Source organism: Apis florea, unplaced genomic scaffold (assembly GCF_048593485.1).
Source record: "Apis florea isolate Af1SG1 unplaced genomic scaffold, ASM4859348v1 contig_3585_pilon, whole genome shotgun sequence".
In the NCBI taxonomy this organism is placed as follows: domain Eukaryota; kingdom Metazoa; phylum Arthropoda; class Insecta; order Hymenoptera; family Apidae; genus Apis; species Apis florea.
The window spans coordinates 805,919-828,501 of NW_028256788.1; the positions used below are offsets into that span (position 1 = coordinate 805,919).

Genomic DNA, 22,583 nt, shown 5'->3' on the forward strand with positions numbered 1-22,583 from the left:
CGCCTCTTATATTTCTCGAACAATTTTCTTCGAGATATTTAAATGCCCGACATCTTCCATTTTCCGTGTTTTAATTTCACCGGAACGAGTGAGCCATCTTGAACAAGAAAATTCCGGGTCACTCCGTGAACTGAATTCCTAAACTACATGTTAAAAATGAAATATACCATGCAAATGAATCTGCATTACGGTTTTTCTTCGAGAGAGCGTTCAAAAGGGGAAGTTTCGAAACTCGGTTTCCTCGGGAAAGGTTATAAAGAGTTTAAAATGGCCGGGTATTAAACAAAATGCTGACGCGTTGAGAAAGTGACGTACTACTATCCTGAAGGCGGAGAACGTTCAAGGATGAGAGGAGATATCAAGTGTGGGTTTATGCAAGACAAGCGCGTTTCGCCGCATAATTTCAGTCTTAAAGTGCACTTTATTAAAAATAATAACCGTAGAACGGAGTTACGTGATTCGGAATAGAAACCGTTTGAAAGATTACATTTGAAAAAGATCCATCCATTTATTGCTTCGAACGAAAACGACTTGTGAAAAATATATATCTATATTTATATTACTTATATAATATAACTTATTAATTATTGTTTATCAGATATATATAATTATATCACATCCATTTCACCACTAATCCTCTCTTCATTCTCTTTGGTACGAAAATAAATATTTTTTACTTTGGACATCTGAAAAAAGAAATAACGAATAGATTCGTCCGACCGATTTCTTCGAAAAGAGTATTTATCATTTTTCAAAATAGATTCTTAATTTCTGAACGAAATTATTAAATCTTACCTTTGATTATTCTTTTACAAAAAAAAAAATCTCAAAATATTTTAAATTTGTCGAAATCGATAGCTGCCAGGAAGTCTCTGTGCACTTGAGTGGCCATGGGCACCGTGATCCCCGTATCCAATTTTATATTCAACTGTTGCTCCATGCTGAACGAAAAATTCGACAGATTCTCCTTATTGCTGATCATCTCATCACGTTTGCACCTCCTGTCCCTTCTTTGCCGCGCGACACTTTTAACCGTTCTCTCCGTCAACCCCCTTTGACCGTTATTATTGTTGTTATTGTTGTCCCAATTCTGTTCTCGCAAAGGGGTCTCGTATTCACGTACGCTCGATCTGAACCGGTGCAGGATAAGCTTCTTGGCGGGCAACTCGAGCGAGAGCGACGAAACAGTCGAGTCGGAAACTTTCGTCCGTTTCACGTTCTCGTCCTCGTTCGTGGACACGGTCTTTTCGATATTTTGCTCCGACGAGATCTCGATCTTCACCGTTTCACTCGCCCCTCCCTCCTCCTCCTCCTCCTCGGGCTTCGCTTTGTCGATCGCGCTCGAGGCGGGGGACAAACGCTCCAACCATTGAGACTTCAATCGTGGATCGGTGAGGAAACTTATCAAAGGTATGTTCTCTATATCGAACTCTCTGCAACTCACCGAATACTCGTAGCTCACTTTCGTTCTCAACTCTTCTACGCGCTCGTTCTTACGTATACTGTTCGACGATCTCAGTCGCATGTTGTACGATTTACCAATTATCTGTCTCGGCCATTTAGAATTGTGTTGGTAGGCCGGCAACACGTCGTTGTTCACGATTTTATACTTGGTCCTGGATGTGATCGCGTGCGTTCGCGACTCCGGATGGCACAACTCGCAGTGGACGTAATAATCCCCTTTGGTGAAAAAAGTCTCGCCTGTAAACAGGGGAGGGGGGAATGGATTTCAATCAATTTGTCGATTCGATCTAAATGCGTGTTTTCAAATAATAGATTAAATAATGGAGTAAGCCTTTAATTGGCAAGATATATTTGCCGTCATCTTGGTAAATATATATATATATGTGTGTATATGGAGAATTTTATTTCTTGATGATTTATGATTTATGGATTTACCGTAGAAATTGAATAAAGTGACTAGAAATAAACTATGGCTTGTGACTTTTAAACTTTTTGAAAAAGATAATTCTCACATAACCTGAAAACCCTGAATTATTTCGATTCACACTGTTCAAAGTGTCATTATTTAAATTTTAAATAAACTTAAATAATTTAACACGAACTCGGTCTATAATTTTTTCAAAGTATTTTTATACAAATGTAAAGAATACATATTTTACATTGGAGTGAATCGGTTCTATTTATTATTGGGAACGAACAAAATCGTTAATTATTTTCTCAAACGGAATTTTTTCGAAAAAAGAAAAAAAATAACTACGATTAACAGCTTTTAAAAAATAATATTTTTGGAGTTCCGATTATACGATTAATTTACATTCCGATCGACGAAATTCGAATCGATTTGAAATTAAAAGTCAACAAAGGAGCAGACGAACGAATTCCTACCCCTAAACACTATCTGCAGGTGAAATAAATTCGCGTATCGACTCTTTGTCGTCCCAACTTTTGTGTAGTAATCATTGTGTGAGGTCGTAGGTGATAATAAAGGGCCACCACCAAACGCGGCAAAGCAGAAATCGTGAAAACGTAATTGAAACCAGGGCATTCGGATTTGTTATTAGAGAGTGCTCCAGAAATATAAAGGGTGGCGCGTTTATCTGACAAACAACAAAGAACGCGTGGCAATAGTGTCTTCGATGGAGGATCGAGGAGGATCGGTTCGGTTTATTTAGAGCGTGGCGAGATAATCGAACCGATCTTGGAAATAAGAGACGAAGATTGTGTACATTAAACGATCCCCTCTCTCGACTTTCCACCCAACTTTCGTCTGCTCGACACTTTCGCTATTTTACGCGTGCACAATGTATTCCCTAGTATTTACAAGATTATAGAGTGTTGAGCTATACCGATATCACCAATGGTATAATATTTAAGTAACACTTATAATGGAAGTCATTTCGAGATTAAGAAAATTCGATAAGGGTAGAAGAAGTAAATAAATTTTTAATCCGGTTGGATCCAATGAAATTACGAGGAATTCAGAACAGGTGACTGATTTAAACTTTTGACACTTCTAAAGATAAATGCGCGATTAATTATCAATTGACAATTTTATTCTCTTGGCTTAATCGAATTGAAAAAAAATTAAAATTTATTTATTTAGAAGTCAAACCGATCAATTTCCATCAATCTGTCTCTGTGCAATAATTCTTCAATTAGGCACTCTTCTAATAGGTCGTGGAACGAAATGAAAATTTTGACAAGTGTATAATTACACTTACCGCAACAAATGTTCAGCTTTTGTCTTAAATGAATCCTTTCGTTGTGCCTTTGGACGTTGTATTGTCGAGGACTTTCGTATTTGCAACCACTACAAGTGTACATCGTCTTCTCTTTTTTGTTACGTCCTTTTCGTGCCGAAACGATATCTTTGTTTTGATAACTGAAATTTCATATTAATCGTCATCAAAAAAATCCGAAAAATTTTGCAACGATAAGGGAAAAGAATAGATTCGTCAATTTGAGTAAAAAATTATCTTAAAAGAATTATGTAAGTGTAAAATTTAGAATTTTGAAGTTTGACACAGGTGTACGCGATACGATAAATCAGAAATGATAGGGAAAAAAAGATCCAAGAATTTCAACAAAACTCGAAAAAAAAAAGAAAAGTAGGAAAATTGTCACAGAAAATTCCAGAACGTGTAACATAATTTTACGATGCAACACAAAAGATAAAGGAAAATAGATCGAATTTTTCGAATAAAATAAAAGAGAAATACGAGAATTATTTCCTTCGTTCGCACTATAAATTAATGAAAAACGCTATAAATAAATTATATTATAATGACATTTTACAACAAGCTCAGCAATTTAACAAAAATTAAAGAAAATCACGAAAGATTCGAAAACTTAGCAGCAATAACACTTTCATCGTGCAAGAAACTAACAAGTAAATAGCAAACACTAGATAGTTTGTTTAAAATCGAGCGAAAAACGAGGAAAATAATTTTCTTCGTTGACACCAATTAAAACACGTGCATCGATGTCATGTTACAAGTCCTGGAAACTTTCGAGCAAAAATCCGTTAGAACGTCATCGACTCCATTACCACGTGACAAAGAACCGGTACCACGCACGCACTATCATCGATATAATTAACCAAACACTAAAAAAAAAAAAACCACCACAATATAATTTGCACACGCGTAATCACATCGTATGATCGAACGACACTCGAAAATGCGAAATATATTATACTCAAATTGAAACGATCGAGCAAATATCACTGAATATTTTATCGAAATATTTTTAACAAAAGGACAAATTAATTAATAATTAATAAAATGACAACTCTCACATGTCAATCTCTTTGCTAATTCTCATTGTTTATAACGAGGAAAACAAATAAAATAACAAGAAATCGCGAGTATCATCCAGTATTTGTTGCCTTGTTTGACACTCGAAATCTTAACGATGCTTTCGGGACACTTACCAATGACGAACTGAAGCGGCGCTAGGAAACTTCAAAGGGAAGGATCATTTGTCAGTATCGATGCCGAACGCTCGGCCAAAAGGCGGTATCCTCTAATCCATCCGTCCCCTTTGTGTTCATCGCACTTTGTTTTGACTTCGTCCAATATAAATTGTTGTCGCGAGTCTTTTCTTTAACAACGTGTCTTCGTTTTAAAAATTAAGAAATAACAAATGGGGACTATGCGTCCATCTGACGATCTACTGGAATTTTTCATCATGTACATCCATCTCTTCTCTTTTTATGATCGATTATCTTTTTGATTCGAGGTTAATTTAGTAAATATGGAGTAATTGGGATTGAATTATCGATTGCAAGAGATCATCATTTCTAACGAAAAATTAATCGTCAACTTTTCAACTTTCAACGAATCATGCGAGTTTCTCTTCTCTTCGAGTTTGCCTCTTGTATAAGTTAATCCATAATATAATCTGAAATGGAGTTTTAGAATTTTAGTTTCATTTTTAGTTTCTCTCTCTCTCTCTCTCTCTCTTTTTTTTTTATTAAAATTTAATCATATCTTTTATTCATGACAATTTCTATGAATTTTTTATACCCATGAAAATAAAAAGCAAAATGTGTGTTAAAAATTGTATTTAAAAAATCGTCGTGTATAAAAAGATTAAAGAAGATTAAAAATACGGTATATTTAACTTAGAGAATGGATATTAACCCTTTCAGGACCAAATTTTTTAAACGGATAAGAGAAAAATGATAGAAACACATAGAAACACATCTTTTCACGATATTTTTATATTAAAAAAAAAAAAAGAAGAAGAAGAAAAAAGGTATAACTAAAATTTCAGGTTTATTTTCCCAAAAAAGAAATATTAATTACTCGTTATTGATTAAAATTACTATACTTTGTAACTTTGACAGGATTAAGCGTGGAAAAATCATCTAAATTTTCCCCGCGAATGAAATAAGAAAGCGAAATAAGCGAATTTGCTTGGACAAGGAAACGCAGAGCGGCAAGTTTCTATTTGCATTTTCGATAACACTGAATGTTCGATGTATCGGCAATGTACATTCTCGAAACACTTTCAGTGTCGTTCGGCCAGGAGACGCTATGCATTTTAAGCGGTAACCTATCGGCCAAGAAGCTGCACAGAGCGAATTTCGATAGGGCAGCGCGACGTTCGAATAATAATCAGCGTTAATTGCAGACGTGCACAATGGCCCTCGGTCTATGCACCGCGCTTACCAGCGTCTTAAAAGTCTATTTCCTTACGAATCGTAAACGAATTCAATTTAGTTTTATCGCTCTTTGAATACGTAGCTCTCGTTAACGATTTGGAACATCATCAAGAATGATTGAAAAAAGAAGGAAGAAGTTGAACCATCATTTTGAACGCATGATTTTTAATTTCAAATTATTCGCGGGATATATTTTTTCGATATAGATGACGAATAGTTCATTTAGAAAAATTAAAAAATTTTATTACGTACAGATCGATCTAATATGGAAATTTTAAGATTTAAGATAGAATTAATACAATTCACCGATATTCCATAAATTGCATATATATCGAATGTGAACGAAACATTGTGATAATATAAAATGTAGAAAGTAACTGCAAAAGTTACTGAAAAACTTTTGAAAACAATCATTCATTCGATATATGAATTGTTTTAAAGGGTTCGATAAATCGGAAAAATAACAATTCTAAGTCCGAGAAAATGGTATTTCACGTGTTTCCCATTATTGCGATACAAAATTCTTGGAAATAGAATCAAAGATTCCCACACTTCTAGTATGTTAAATCAGCACTGTGGACGCCGCAAATTTTCTCAATTAGAGTGCAATGAGACAGGATCCCATAAAATAACTACTGGCCGAACAAGACCGAGTTTCACTGTTGGACGATTATATCGCGGTTGGTGCATCGTGGGTTGTAACTAAGCTCCTCGTAAAAAGTGAACTGCCCGATCTTCTGAGAGAAATACTTCTGGCCAAGAGAATCCTGCAACCGGCCACTGAACCCACGACCTCGAGAGTCAAATACTCCACGAAGATGCGATACGAGTCGCGGAGATGTATCCACCTCGTAAAAACTGGACCCCGAGCTAGCTTTCCTAGATACGCAACGTACACTTGCATGGAATTGTGCAGCTCTTGTGAAATACACACCTTGTTGGCGATCTTGCTCTTGATCGATGCTGGACACACTGCCTTAAACAACAATTTTTTACAGTTTAAATTTATTTCCTTCAAGTTTATGCTACTTTGGAGTTTATGGTACCTTGGCTGGTTTGATGGTACTTTTTTAATTTGAATCAGCGCGGAAAATTGATGAATAATATCACCAAGTGTCAGGGAAAAAAAGAATTGAATTAAAGAATTATTTGAATTAATATTGTTGAGAGGATTAGTAGAGAATAGAATTTATTTTTGATAATGTGAACAATGAAAGGATTAAGTCGAAAAAATTTTTATAAGTATCTCCTATCGATTTTGCAACGGAGGAGACTTTTTCCCCTCTGAATCGATGTTACACAATTATGCCGAGATCTTTCCACATAGCGTTTATCAAGTAGCTAAGGAGAAACGTCTGATTTCCCAGGTGAGTTTACGGTATCTGGAAGCAAGTACAGATGTACATACACTTTGGAGAATTTACTTGGAATTCGATATCATTGTTGCATATATATTTATTCCCAGTTTCCGCTTGTTTCACGCTTCCTTATCACGGTAACTCAAATCTTTACTGAATCGTTATCACCTGTTGTGCACCATATTTCGCGTAATAATTTCAAACCTCCAAATCTCCATTTGAAAAAATTACAGAATTTTTTTCGCGTTTCTTCAAATATTTCTAATTAATTACTATTTAAATGTTACAGTGAATACGATTTTAGAGAAAAAGTAATTTAATTTTTTAAACAGAGTATTAAAATTATGTGAAAATATTGGAAATAGAGAAACATAGGAAGACTTGTAATTTTTAACGCAAGAATATTAAACGATAAAGTTGTAACTTGTAATATAATACAACGTAATGATATTCCTCGGCTACATTTTAGAATTAAAACCGCCTCGTATCTCGTAGGAATATATCCATGCCTCCACAACTTTGAGACTTGTTTCACACCCTTGGGATTCCCGTACAAAAACCTTTTACCGCTTTTCGAAAGATCCCTGCATACGAATTCGTTACACAAGTTTATTAATTATTCCGTTCGATCGTCAAAAATTTACAATTCACAGATCAAATAAATATTTCATTATAAATTCTTGGGGGAATCGAGACAGTCAAGAGAGCAACGACTTCGTAAGAACTTTAAAATTTTGAGCCCGGAGTATCTCACGAGTATCGTTGTATCTTTTATTTAAAAAAAAAGAAAAATCGCACAAACATCTCCATACTTTCTCGTTAAGAATTAACATATATCGATGGCTTTAATACCGTTCAACAAGATTTTCAATTCTTGTTCGTATATTTCCTTGTCAACTTTTACTCTTCTCTCGCTTTTAAAGAATAAAACATTACGCAAGCATCTTCGACATTAAGAATAACTCGACGAAACATTCATCCTCTTCTTCCTTCCGCGCGACAAATCCCAAGATCTTGATAAACGCGACACGTCTCAGTTACAAGACACGATATAATTGCAAAAAGAAAAAGAAAGAAAACATCTCCCAAGCTTATTCCATCAAGGCCAGGTCGAAAAGAAGGGATATTAATTCGCGTACGTAGAAAACAGCTCATTTTCCACGAGAGGGTGGACATTTTTCGACGCAGCAAGGAAGCGGGTAGGAAAGAATTATTATGCGAAAAGTTCGTGCTCCTCGTTTCTTCCCTGATGGACGATTAAAACTTGCAGCGTCGAATTTACAAATTCCTTGGGGGTGTTCGCGGTGGCGGAGGGCATTAGTTCGCCTCGGCTGCCCACCTCAACCGCCGAGGCCCCGCCGACCTCGAATTAGAATTTAAATCTGCGGAACGGCTCGCTCGTAATGGCTCGATTTCTTTCGTCACGGTTACGCGGATAGCTAACCGCCCCGGGACAGCTCGTCTTCCTCTTATTCTTCGTCTCCTCTTCTCCCTTCTTTTCCGTGACATGATACGAACGTGTGACTGTTGGATAACCGCGACACAATTATGCGACAATATGAACAAAACACCATGTGTACATAATGTTTCAATTGAAATTTTTATCGCTAATAATTCTTTTATACTCTTTATTACTAATTATGGTAGTATTTAGTAGGGGAAATTTGGATGAATTTTCGCAAGAAATAGATGATAATGGTATTCAATTTCTTTGAATGGACAAAGAATTGCAGTAATAAAAAAAATTTTGTAACAAATAAAGTTTAAACAAACAATTATCAAGTGTAAAATAATCAAGAAAGTGTAATAATAACAAAATATAAATTCCATTTTTAAATACCTTACATTTCTGTAAAAATTACCTCGTATTTACGAAAGATCTGAAAAAAAAAATTACAACTTCTTCAAAATAAATCCATGTATTATATTTTTTATTCTTTTTTTTATATTTGCAACTATTTGCATAACTGATATCGAGAGAGAGCGAGATGTCTCACGATGCGAAAGGCTTGAACTAAACGCTTCCAATTCGAGAATCGCGTTAATATTGGCCGATGGAGGACACGAGGCGTTAATATTTCGGAAGCTCTTCCGGTGCCACGTACGAACGTGTACATATTTAAGCGGCTTATAGTTCAACCGGTTTTCGCGATGGTAATTGGTTTATCGGCAAGATTAATAGCAACCATGTCAGTGCAGGATGAGCTTCTGGCCGAAGGAACAAGGTCAGGCATTACGTAATTCTATTCATTTTGTATGCACGTTAGAGAGGTACGAATTATCAGCGAAATTTTGATGATTAAGTCTGATCTGTTCGACATAATGGACGTAGATTAAGAATTAAAGACAGGAAGAGAAGATTGAAATATTCGTTTCTTTTCATTTTTCTATTCTATGGTATTAGAGTTTGATTTCACGTTATAGAATTTTAAATCGTGAAATTAAAATGTTACTTCTTATCCAACGGAAGATTAATTTTTCATAATCTTTCGTGAACGCTGTTCATTGTATTATTTTTGTTAAAGTATGATATATTTTAGATACGAAAAAATGATAATAAAATTATTGGACAAAACCGAGCCGAAAATAGGTAAATAAATAATTACGTTTGATATCGATACAAATCGATTCGTCGTATTAAAATTTTATTTGTCGAGTAAATTTAATAATACATGCTTTGCGCTATGAAAATGTATTTTCGTATTCTAAAGAGTTATTAATCGAATCATCGATATAATCAAAATATTATTCAATTTATCGAACAAATTAAGTATTAATCCGATAAAATATGCCTGATATTAATACATTATATAAGCATTATTTGCATATTTTGCCTCGTATTATATTATACTTGGAGTAAAACAATTATTATTTCACGTCACTCGTTCAAAAAATAAAGTAAAACAAATTAAGTGTTGCAAAGTAAAAAAATTATATCTTCACTTTATCAAAGCAAATTATACAAAACTAAATATTTCTCCAATACAAAATACTTTTCGAACCACGCTTTCAACATCATCGTTTCCGTTTCCAGATCATCCAGGAATGCCTCCTATCTTCATCAAGCGGATTCATGGAAACCGGACGTAACGTATAAAATGAAAAGTTTGGTACGAATTCATTCAGCGCGGGTATAGTGACGGGCGCATGCGCGTTGAGTGTTTCGGTGGCGCTCGCGAGGGTTCGTGATCAGTCGGCGACGCGGGGTGGGGATACGCCGGTCGAAGGGATAGATAGCGTAGTCGCGGTCCGATGGACGAGCCGCGTGGAGGGACGAGAGAGGGTGCGGAGTCCGCGTGTCGTTGACAGCAGCGGCGGCTAGCAAGCCTCGCTTAAGCGTCGCTCGACAGTCGAAGCCGGTCTCTCGGCGTGCGAGTATCGAGAGTATCGCGAAAGGGTTCGTTCGAGTTCCGTTCTCACCCGGCGACGCGAGCTTGTCACCTGTCAACCTTTGCCCGTCGCGAAAGAAAGTTCGAAGTCAACCGAGACCTAACCTCTGCGTTTAAATCGAGTTTTCCTTATCGTGTGTGTCGCGCTAACGAACCATCGAGTTCTCGATCCCTCGTTGTGCGTTCGTTCGTGTCGTGCCTGTTCGCCAACCACGTTTCCGCTCGCGTGTGTCCAGTGTGCAGAAGTGTATGGATTCCACGGCGGAAGCAACGCTGTCGAGATTGCGAGGACGTTCCTTCTGGCCGGTTAACTCTTAGGTAAGTCGATTCACCTCTTTATTGCGACGTCTCTGGCCACTGGCGTATCGAAACGATCGTTCGAATTCCCGCCTTGTGAAGCGTCGTGTGCGAACCATTCGGACTCGAACCAGTCGACTCCATTTTATGAATTCTAACTTTTTTATCGGAATATACAAAACGAGTGTTTAATTCGTTTATTACGATTGATAAGTTCTTGGCTTCTGTGTAATGCGCATAACCTTAACGCGTAAACTGAAAAAACGGAACACGTTCCCTTATTTCCGCGAATTATGAATAAATAGAAACGGGACCATCTATCTGTTTACACCTCGTAATGTTATCGTGAAATCGATAGTGAGATACATGTATCGTAACGACGCGCAACACGGTATCCACTATTCAAGGTTATGGTTTAATCGACTGAATTGAAGTTTCCTCCGAAACTAGAAAATGTGCACGCTTCTCGTTTTCGTTTGATTAAAAGTACACGATTGATCAGTTCGTATGAACTAACCTTCGTTAATACCGAATAACCCAGTTACGCTCGACTAAGGAGGCATAGTACACGCGACCTACATTAACGGGTGTACACCTAAAGGTTGACGTGCGCTTGCCCGCATTATGCATCGGGATTCTTTTGAATTCTCACTTGGAATAGGGTACGAAGTAGTAGGATAAAAATCGATTTACGATATTTTTTTCGCTTTGATACCTGAGAGCCGCTTTGATACTCGGCATAGTGTGTGTGTGTATGTGTGTGTGTACTATCCGTGTGTATTTCGTTATTTCTGATCGTAAAGTAAACGGATTAGATATCTCCCTTCTTTCCGGATCAATGAAAAGAAAAATTAAGTAATTTAAGTAAACTTTCACAAAGATTTCTTTACATAACTAACTAACTATTTCTTTAACGAAACAAAAAAAAAAAAAGAATTCTAATTCTGAATTAAAATTTCTTCGAATCTTAATTCGAAAAAAATTAAAAATATACGAACTTTTCCAAACTATTTAAAAACCATTTGAAGCCATCTCGTTAAATTTTCGTTAAATAGATCGTTTCACCCTAAATTTCAATTTCGATCGCGAACGAAAATGTTGTCCGAGGTATCTGATAATAAACGGCGGGGCATCGTTCGAACAGTCGTTGATTACACGACCTCTCGTTTCCGGTAACGAGCATTCGGTGGCCAGTGGTTGCCTCTCCCATTGATATTCGCCAGATTCGTTTAGCATTTTAAATGGGGAACATCGATCGACTCGTTTCGCAAAATTTCCAACTCTCGTTCGTAATCTCTGACTCGGTAATAGCGAGGGTTTCGATCGAAGGGGATTAAAACGAAGCTCGAGCCTACGCTCTCCGGGATAATCGTGATTTTCTGGTCGCTTTGTGACGCGTCCATTGAACGTCCACCGTTCTCTCGCTCCTCTCTGTTGATATAACGTTACTCCGTCGCGTTAGTCCGTGTTATTTGCACGACGATTTGAATTCATTTCGCGTCAAGTCGCAAACGTGATCAGAAAGCGTATAAGACGCGTGTGTTACGCGTTCGTGTCTCTGGGAATTGGCGGATCCGTGTTTGCACAGTTGTTTCTTTTTCCATACCGATTCTCCTCCGCTTTCCTAGGCTTCGATAGCTTGCGGTTCCCCCATGTATGTATTTCGTATTTGTCCAGGTTCTGATTCGAAATTTATCCTCGAGTTACAAATAAGTGCATCTTGCATCTATGCGAGCTTAATGATCATAATGTGGATATAACGGGTGGAACAATTTTTTTTTTTGCAAAATTAATTAAATTATTAGAAGAATTCGTAGAATGAGAATTTTTTTATCGCGTTGACAATCGAAGAGAACGTTTTGTAATTTTAATTGAGGAGCGGCAGATATTTTCACCGCTTGTGAATGCGAATAAAACGAAAAAATTAGTGGGTATTTCGTATTCTATTTAAAGCGCCCCTAAAATCAATTAAATTCGAGTGACCTTGCAGTCATACGTTTATTGGAGTGACAGTGGCCTTCGAACCAGGGTGCGCTTGGTTTACTTGAACCGTGTTAATCGATCACGGTTTATTCCCTTTTAACGCTCGTCGAATGTCGTTCGTTGTCGGAACTTTATCAAACTGTAGATGTGAAAATGATTTTTCTTTTCACCTGATTTAATATTTAATTTCATTTCGTGATTTTTGCGCCACTTTTTAACGATACATTTTTTTTTTAAATTAGCAATAAAAATTGAAAACTTTTATAATAAAATCGCATTTTCAACCTAAAATTAATAAATTCGTCGATCATTAACATTTGATTTTTAACACGAAAGGAAACTAACGTTAAACAACGTTCATTATACTACGGTCATTATTGTGCAATGTGCATCTCACACACACGCACACAGGGTGAGTCTAAGCATCGTGGATGAAAAAATCGAATAATGAAATGTTCGGATAACAGAATGCTCGTGCCGGCAAGTACAACTCGGATAACGAGAGTTTCTGTAATGAAAGTTTCGCGGTATAAAACTTTACCTACCTTCGATTCCACGATTAAACGTTAATCCACTGATAGCAACGATGCCAGAAGGCAAAGACTTGGAATTACATTTTCCATTAGTGGTTGCTCCGTTTCAATGGGGAGTTATGAACGAACAGTCCATACTACAGATCGTAGCCGCGATTACGAGTGGTGCACGTGAAATTCGTACCAGTGCGTATATATACCGGTGATGTTCATGCGCGTATTATTATCAATATTGCACTTCCCTCGATTCTTGCAATTAGAATACGTTAACCGACTCTCATACTTCTCGTCGTAGCGTGCATCGATATTGTAATTACGCGTTGACAATCGCGTTTATTTATTTTTTCTCTTTTTTTTTTGTTCTATTAAGAATATTTTTCTTTTGGAACATTTTTTCCTTTTTTATAGGATTATTATTAATAGAAAGATTGCGATATCAGAATTTTGTCCTCCGATATTTTTTTAAAAAATAGCTTTGGAAGCGATATTAAACTGCTCTTCGATTCTTCTTTTCTCGATAACATTTTCGTAACGTTGGAAAACAGGGTTGTAAATCGATTGAGAAAAAAATTCCATAAAATTTCGATAACACTTGACGGATTTAAACTTTGTGTAAATCCATACAATTTCATTTGTTAAACGAAGGCTTCAATTTTGAAGTAAATACGTAGCCCAAATGGCTAATACATTTCTAATCTAATCTCTACGACGTGACGTGCAGCACTTGTCCTGCACTTCGTTTGTCTTTGAAACTAATAAATAAATGCAACAGTTTTGCAATATTTTATCTCATTTATCATTCAATTATTCCATTATTCATTATTGTCGTTCATCGAGTATCGAGTCGGTTACGATTAATTTTTCAGTGGGAAAATACATAAAAATTTGTAATGGCGATTTTCTTCAAGCTCTGATATTTTATCAAAGACTGTAACAATTGTCTCACTAATCGCTTTTACTTCATTTAGATGATGGTATATTAAATTATATTAATTGGCGGTTTATGATCGATGTTTCTCTTATTCGCGCCAAGATAATAAATCGACAAACGAGATTGAATAATTGCTACAAATTATGCATCTCCGTGTTACATCTCCAACTCCACGATGTTTATAAGAAATTTCTATCTCATTTTTTTTTCAGCTCGAATAGGTAGATCGGATAAATATTTTTATCGATATCGTTTCTAAATCATATTTATCTTTCGGCTCGATGCAATTGCATCAAGCTTCTTTCGATGATAAAGATGAACAAATATATTTTTTTCCCTCTTTATCGTCTCTCTTAATCGCAAAATTTTATATCGACAGATTGTGTTTGCACGAGCGAAGCGACATTTTTCAGGCTTTTAGCAACAAGTGTTTCGCGATTGTGCAATCTGCGGTCCTTGATCAATAAATCACGCACCATTGTGCGTGCTCAATTTTGAAACGCGATTATTCTATGGTATTATTGGAACGAAGATACGGTTACAAAAATACATCATATATATTTTAAGACAAATAGTAGAAAACGAATTTCCACGAAGATCGAGAAATCGTAATATCTCTTCCCCGAGTATTTATTCCTCTCCTTTAGATAGATTTCCTTTATTTCTATCTTCAAAATAATTTCCACTTCGACATTTTCGATTTGCAAAAAGATATTCGTACAATTGGGGATCCTATTTTCGAAACGAAATCATCGAACGAGAAAAACAATTCTCGCATATTTTCTTCGAATTCGAAACACGTGCGCGCTATAGAATTTCCCTGCCGACACTCGAGTCGCCGTGTTCATGACCTACGAACGCTCATAGAGAATGTCTACATCCTATAAACGACTGTGGAGGAACAGAAGAAAGAGCGTATTTTATATACCCCGTTCGGATTATGCTGTCGGCGTTCTTGCCGCATTAATGACGAGCAGACGTAACGTGCATCATTGCGCCACTTATTTCTTATCTGACAGAGCACGGCCGGACGGCAATAAATCTTTCCACCGGTTTATCGCCCGTTTCAGCGGACAACTGTCGTTCAGTATCGAGAGCCAGACGCCCGTGGACACCGCGTACATCTCATTCTCTTTCCGAACCCTTTTCACCGATGATCGGCCAAATCAAGATCGGTCAAATTGTCGGTCGGCCAGCGTGTTCGTTTCGTAGAGGAGAGAATTTTAAATTCAAATCGGAAATCCATCCATCTCGTGCGATTTTTTTTTTTCTTTTCGTTGCTCTCTGTACGAAGCGTCGTATATATTCGCGTAAAAATAATGGAAAATGAAATGGTGGAGTAACATTTGTCTCGATAAGATTTCCTTATGAAAATCAATTATATATGCAAAGAAAAGAATGATTACTTAGAATTTTTATCTTTTATTTGTTTCTATACGAAAATAAAATATCGATAACTTCATTTTCAAATAACATGGAAGAAAATATTTCCACTCAAAAATATTCTGCGTCACTTCTCGAAGAAACAAAGCAAAAAAGGAGGAAATCGGTTTTTCCTCTCGAATCATCGTCCGATGATTATACGGTTTGATTAAATGGTTTGATACGTTCTCGCTCGATGCATAGAATTATTCTGCCCGCCTCTTTTCTTTTTTCTTTTTATTTTAATCTCTCTCTTTCTCTCTTGCATACGAGGGTCGAGGAGGGTTTTATCGATACGCGGGATATTTTAATTGACGGCGCGTATATTTTTCGATGAATATACAATTTAAATACGGCTATGATTTTATCGGATACAATGCGCGATTCCTTCTGGCCCGGTGAAAATTTTTCACCGCCGTTGCGCGGGGAACAAACGTTGCGTTATCGAGCAAACAAAAAAAATATATGCGTGCGTGTGTGGGTATCGGATGTTCGACTCTTGATAAAAAAAATAACACGGTCGAATAATTTCCATCGACCGGCATGCGTTTTCGTTCCTTTGGTTTCCGCATTGAAATGGGTCGCGCGAACGTTTAATTAATTCAAGTGGACTCGGCTGGTGTTCACCCGGGTTAAAAGAATCGCGAATATCGTTGAACACGCCGCGTTTACCACGTTTGACAGATGCGTCGCAGACACGTTTATCGAATTATTTTTAAACCGCCTGTTGATAGATCACAACGAGTGGTTTAATTCTTGCACCCGATCTTTATTAATCGCGTTGGTCCTCCATTGTTGTCTCATCCACGCGCCAATTTAGTTGGCGATCTTTGTTTCGATCCGAAACTTCTAGCTACTCGGAAAATTTCAAAGTTGTATCCCTTATTTCGATTCTTATTCCATTTTGTGAAATGAATTTGCAGACTCATCATTCTACATTTTTCAGATAATTCATAACTCGATCTAGTAAAAATTTAAAGTTTGTTTCAACAAGTACTTTCACAAAGTATCTCGTAGAAAATAATCCTTCGAATATTGGCGATAAATTTTAACTCTGTGATATATATATGCATTTTCAACAACAAATATTTTTCACTCTCGTTAAATACGATATATTCTCTTTTCGAAAAATAATTTCCAAATCTCCAAAAAGATCCACTAATCTCCACGAATTCTCACTAGATTCAATTTCCGTTGATACTATATCATTCAAAAAGAAAAAATATTCTTCGTTCCACGATAGAAAAACGAATCAATTCCATACAATTTATCGGCGAATGAGGCAAGGAGAAAACTTCCATTTCCACGTTTCGACGAACGAAGGTGGATTTGTTCGGGGGTAAAAAATTAGCCATCACTCCTCGATATAATCAAAGAAAGAAGAGGAGAGGGGGAGGTGCAAGTTCGACTCTGCTTCCATTCAACTTCAGAAATGAAGCGGCAATGCATCTTTAATTAAATCTCTCTCTGAACGTCCCTGCTCGTTGGCTGAAATTTATTCCGTGCGTTTCGATCTCCCTCCCTCCATCGTCCTGCCCTCCCCTCCTCTCTCTCTCTCTCCCTCTCTCTCTCTCACTCTCCCTCGTTCCACACGGCATTACGTACGTTGTCTTTGGATTTTTTCCAAACTCGTGCCGCAAATTCTAACCTCGAAAACGGGGATTTCTTTCAGTACGAAGTGTAACAACAACCTCGTTTTCCCTCCCTGTTTTCGATCTCGATACGATACACCGCGTCCACCTGTTCGTACCAGTTTGTTTCTTTGAGAAAAAAGAGAGAGAGAGAGAGAGATTGCTCGGTGGTAATCCCGTCTGATTCTTCTCTTGGGCTTCGTTTTGTTCCGGTTTACCTTGACGACCGGTTCGATCGGCTCCTGTGTCATTCGTTTGCATAATCGTGTGATATTATATCCGGAGAAATGGAGATCGAGAATGGTTTGAATCGCCGCTCCTAAATATTTATTCCCATTCAAGCAGGCTCTCTTTAACAGGCTCGCTTTTCTCTTGTTTTAAAATTTATATTTATATAAACCGGTTCGATCGGGAACGCGTCACTCTTTTCCGTGGAATTATCGTATTATCTCGAGATTATTCGAATTATTCGGGAAATTTATTCGAAAAAACTGGTTCGAATAATCGCGCGGGTTAATCGCTTATCGACGAAGGAATAATCGATAGATTAAACGATCTTCGGAATCGCTTCCTTTATTTTATTTCTTCTTCTTTAACTTTAATGCGAAGACAGGCTCGATCGAGTATTATATTTTCCTTTTTTTCGTTTTTGTGTAATTTGTGAAATAAATACGTGAAATGAACGTGAAGATAGATCGTTTTTCTTTAACTCGAGTCTCGTTGTCTATTAATCTTGTTTCCTTTCGGTGGATTCTAACGTTTTTCTCTTATTCTGCAAAACACGCCACGGTGAGGATAGATGATTAGAATTCAATGATTTCGAATGATTTATTACTACGTAGATAAGTAAGTAGAATAATGAGTGTGTATATCTTGATACGGTTGAGTGGTTTAATTTATATAATTCAAAGAGGAGCTTTTATGTTCGATATTATTTCACGGTCTTGTTGGGAAATGTGGCTTCGAGGTGAGGTCCGACTTAGCTCGACCGTAACTTTATGGTTTCTCGATTATCCAAGATCCTATTATTCGAAGTTCCTATTATCTGATGTATCAGAAACAGATGACGTAGAGTAATAGTAGCCCACGACGAAATTACCATGTTCTATACCGCGTTGTCGACCAAAGATTTGGGATTAATTTTCCATCCAATTTTCTCTCCGCGTCTTTCTTGAAAATATAAATTTCGACAATAGAATCCGAATTTAATCCCCCACGCGATTATCAAGCTTTGCAAGAGAAAAATTTGCAATTTGTTATTCGCGTCTTCGTTTCATCAAATTTTTCATCATTCAGAATTAGATCGTGTATTTTCAACGACAAAAGTGAAAGAAATTAGTGAAATCAAACTCGATACAACGCCAATAAATACTTTATACGCACAAGTCTGATTTATTTCTAACTCGAATTCCCCTACAAAAAAAAATCGATTAAATCGATTATTCCAGACACGTGGAATTAAATTGAAATCCGATCGAGACGCTTTCCATTATTTATTTAAAAAAAAAAAAAAATACTAAACACGTAACAAGCAGGATGGAAAAAACGAAAGGCAACTAGGAGGCAAATCTGTACGATCGATCCTCAGATCTGCAAAATGTTCGAAAACCGAGTACGCGCGTGCGGGATACATAGAAAATTCGAAAATTTTGTTGGAAACACGGCCGTGTTTTATCGCCGTGTATAAACCGATTTCTCCCTGTGTACACTTACTACCCGAACCCTCGACAACAACTATTCGTTATTTTTACGGTTATATTTGCGCGGAATAACGCGGGCAAATGATTTTGGCGCGGCGGTTGAAAAAAATATGGGACGGTTGGAAAAGAGGGACGGAGGTGATACGCGATGGGACATTTAAATTTTAAATGCGGCGTACCGTTGCACGCGCGTGTGCTCGAGGCATCGTTGGACGGGTCGGATAGCTGTAATTCGCCGTTTCCCCGCGCGTTCCCAACCGTCCTTTTTATCGCGCGATTCGATCCGGGGATGGATAGAGATATTCGCCCGTATATACCCACCGGATATCCGCCAGTTTCCTACCTTACCTACGTAGCTTCACGATCGAACAGGTATTCGATGTGTTTGCGAACGACTCGTCCAAGTTGCGCAGTTCAACGCGAATTTAACGAATGCGATGCGTAGCGATGTAACAACGATGCGGTGGGATATATCGAACGTGATAATAATACGCGTAATAACAGCGCGTAATGTTGTTTGTAATGAATGGATGTGTAACGGTGGACAAGGGAAAATGTTTTCATTTACACGCGTGTAAATGAAAATGAATTTGTGGATGGCGGAGTTTCTTTTAAATTGATTTCACTAATTTTCAAACGGAGGCGATACGAAGGCGATTGTTGGCGGAAGAGATTGTATTTTATTTCTCGTGTTGAAATTTTCGAGGAAAACGAAAAGCGTGGAAACAAGGAATAAATGTGTTCAAGCTTCAAGTTTGAGAGAGAATTAAAATTGAAACTTGGAGTAGAGTCGTCGATTTAAATATTTAATGGGTGAAATGAAATTCTATTTACCTTTTCTTAGATGTGCTCGGGGAAAATATTTGCAATAAGATGCATATACAAAATTAAATTTTCGATCAACGATATATTGAATGTTTGAGAAAGAAAAATTACACGCGAATTTCGTGAATCGCAAACAGCTCTCGGTTGCTGAAAGATCAATGGTAAATCGGCCGCGGAATTATTAGAAGATTGCTAGAAGGGTGATTGGCTATTCGAATTCTATTTGCCTGGATCTTGCTCCATTGCACACGTCCGTTCGCCTCTTTCTCTCTCTTCTCGATATTCAATCGAAAGGGATACACGATGAATCGTTTATACTCGTATCGATTTGGGAACCGATTTTTAAATCTGATTTTACCCTCAGCCTATTTCCGCATAACAGTCGTATCGATTCATCTTTGCATTTTTAATATGTTCGATGAATTCGTGCGCAAATTTAACTTTCTACTGGGGTCAAAAATAGGAATCAGTTAGCAAGAAAAGAAAAATCTCATTGCTTATTTATGTAGAAAAAAAATCGAGTCTATAATCGAATTTATAACTCTCGTTAAATAAAACGAATGTGGTTTTAAAAAGAATTCTTTTCCCTTTTTTAAATCAAATTAAAATAGTTTTACCTGAAAATATATACCTCGCTTCTGTTCTTCCATCATTTTTCTGAATCAATTCTTAACCTGGACCTCAACGGTCCATTTTCTTCAAAATATACAATTATAACGAGAAAGTAGTTTCGAGACGAGTAAAAAGATAAACCGAGGGGGTGGGGGAGAAAAAAAATCTTAATTGAATTTAAAAAATTCGAACGAAAAAGATGGTTCGAAGTATTGTAAGATGGTTGAATTGTTCGTTGAAACGAAGGCAAGCCTAATTAAACGAGTAAAACACGTAGTCAAAGCTTGTAAATTCTCTTTCGAGAAGCAAACAATCCCTTTCTTCGTCCCTCGCAAAACGATAAAAATATCCTCTGGTAACAAGTATAAATACAATAAAAGAAATCCACGTCGTGCTCTGCCACTTTTTACCCGCACAAGAACCAAGGCTGGGGCTACGAAATAATTAAACGCAACGTCGAACGAATCCTCCAACCTATTCCGCCCACTGCAATCCAGTTAGAAAGGTACACAAAGCGGAGCTCCGCATCGCAGCCATTGTATTTAAATTGGTTTAATAGGGCGCATCGATCAAACGACAAATCCTAATTACGGATATATCGCGATCGTCTTTCCGTTTTGTACGTTTCATGCTTGTGGAACGAAACGCGTACGCCAGTGGAAAAGATCCCAATCGCGATTATCTTGATCCGCTTCCTTTCTTTCTTTTTTTTTCTTTTTCTCATACGTCGATTACAATCCATATGCGTGCGATTAGAATTTTTACGAAGTTTTCTTTGAAAATTTGCGAAAGGAAATTTCGACAAAAATAAAAATATATCTTTCGATTTAGAATTGCCATTACTTGTAAAAATGTCACAAAGAGTGTAATGTTAAACCTTTATTCTCAATAATTATGGAACTTTCGTTTTCTTTGAAAACTTGCGAAAATTCAGCATAAAAATATATCTTTCGATTTAGAATTGCCATTACTTGTAAAAATGTTACAAAGAATGTTAAACCTTTATTCTCAATAATTACGGAACTTTCATTTTCTTTGAAAATTTGCGAAAGGAAAGCAGTTCGGCATAAAAATATATATGTCTTTCGATTTAGAATTGCCATTACTTTGTAAAAATGTTACAAAGAATGTTTATTCTCAATAATCATGGAACCTTCGTTTTCCGATCCTGACATCGATAAAATCAAATTCAAGAATGCTTCTCTCTTGTAGCATCCTCTTTAAAAATTACATTAACATTGCACGCGACTTCAGTAGTTAAATTTAAACTCATAAGACGACTTCAACTTCTTGAGCCAATTCAATTGCACGTATTGATCGGTTAAGCAAAGAGAATACAAACAGGAAGGATGCGATCGATTCAATTTTGCAACATCACTCGAAAAAGCGACGATCGTTGGTTCAATTTACACTTGATAGTAGCTTCGTTTTATTCGAGTGCACGACAAAGGTGCAGGTGTATCGTTGCGCAGACCCTGTTCCAACACCAGTTTCCATCGACCCTTTTCATTAATTAACCGAAATGCGAGAGCAGCTAGCTCACCGGACAACAGGCGTCTCTCTTTGTCCGCGGTTTCTGGCCGCATCGTTCGCGATCGATCCGCAGGATAAACGTCGCTTTCCACAGAGAAACGTCGCCCCGATCGATTTGTTCTTCGGTGTAAATGCGGCTTAACGGAGGTTGCTTACGGTTCTGAGCGAGCCCCATCCGGTTGCATAGCGACTTGCAGGCAAACATGTGGTTAGACCGGTTGACTCAGACAAGTCGGTTTGCTTCTCTTCATTGGCCTCCCTCTCCCTCCTCCTCGTCTCTTTTCCTATCTTCATTTCGTCTCTCTCACTCTTCGTTTCTTCCCCTTTTTCCCGTAACATTGTCGTTCCATTATTCGAGGATCTAAGTACATTGTCCGTGGAATTAAAAAGAGATCAAGCTGAATTTTAGAGAATTTTGTCGACACGTGTGATCTTTTTTCATCTAACCGATTGGGGAGCTTCTTATTCGAAAGAATTTTCAAAACTGAATGTATTTATGTATTTTTGTAAGGTACGCTAAATGTTCTTAAAATAATCCAGTCTACTTCTTTTCTTTGTAAATTATTCGGCAAAGTGTCATTTTCTGTCAATAAACAAATTAGACCTTGTCATTCATTATCTTAAAATCATTGAAACACGCGAATAAATATCTCTTAACAATCTAAAATTCTGATCTCTATACAAAAACATCCCTAAAAATTTCTAAAAACTTAAAACTAGTTTTCTTCCTTTCCCCC

The 22,583-nt window shown here is 37.1% G+C and overlaps 2 protein-coding genes across 7 annotated transcripts in view; one reads left to right on the top strand and one right to left on the bottom strand.

The window, feature by feature from the left end:
• The window catches only part of Pgant9 (polypeptide N-acetylgalactosaminyltransferase 9), a 324,242-nt gene that overhangs the window by 23,487 nt on the left and 278,172 nt on the right, over positions 1 to 22,583 (top strand). For all 5 annotated transcript variants that reach the window (XM_086914110.1, XM_086914104.1, XM_086914108.1 and 2 more), the window contains exon 2: positions 10,025 to 10,697. The gene's annotated coding sequence lies outside the window, so the exon portion shown is untranslated. The remainder of the gene's footprint in view (positions 1 to 10,024; positions 10,698 to 22,583) is intronic.
• LOC105735705 (uncharacterized) lies at positions 402 to 4,536 on the bottom strand. 2 transcript variants are annotated; one of them, XM_086914082.1, is made up of 4 exons: positions 4,397 to 4,536; positions 3,186 to 3,346; positions 796 to 1,701; positions 402 to 686 (listed from the first exon to the last, which is right to left on the bottom strand). In XM_086914082.1, exons 2-3 carry the CDS (start codon positions 3,286 to 3,288, stop codon positions 827 to 829), a joined length of 978 nt encoding a protein of 325 aa, XP_086770208.1. In that variant the 5' UTR covers positions 3,289 to 3,346; positions 4,397 to 4,536; the 3' UTR covers positions 402 to 686; positions 796 to 826. The 2 variants fall into 2 exon arrangements, with proteins under 2 accessions (XP_086770208.1, XP_012343091.1); XM_012487637.3 differs by lacking the exon at positions 4,397 to 4,536 and adding an exon at positions 4,262 to 4,386.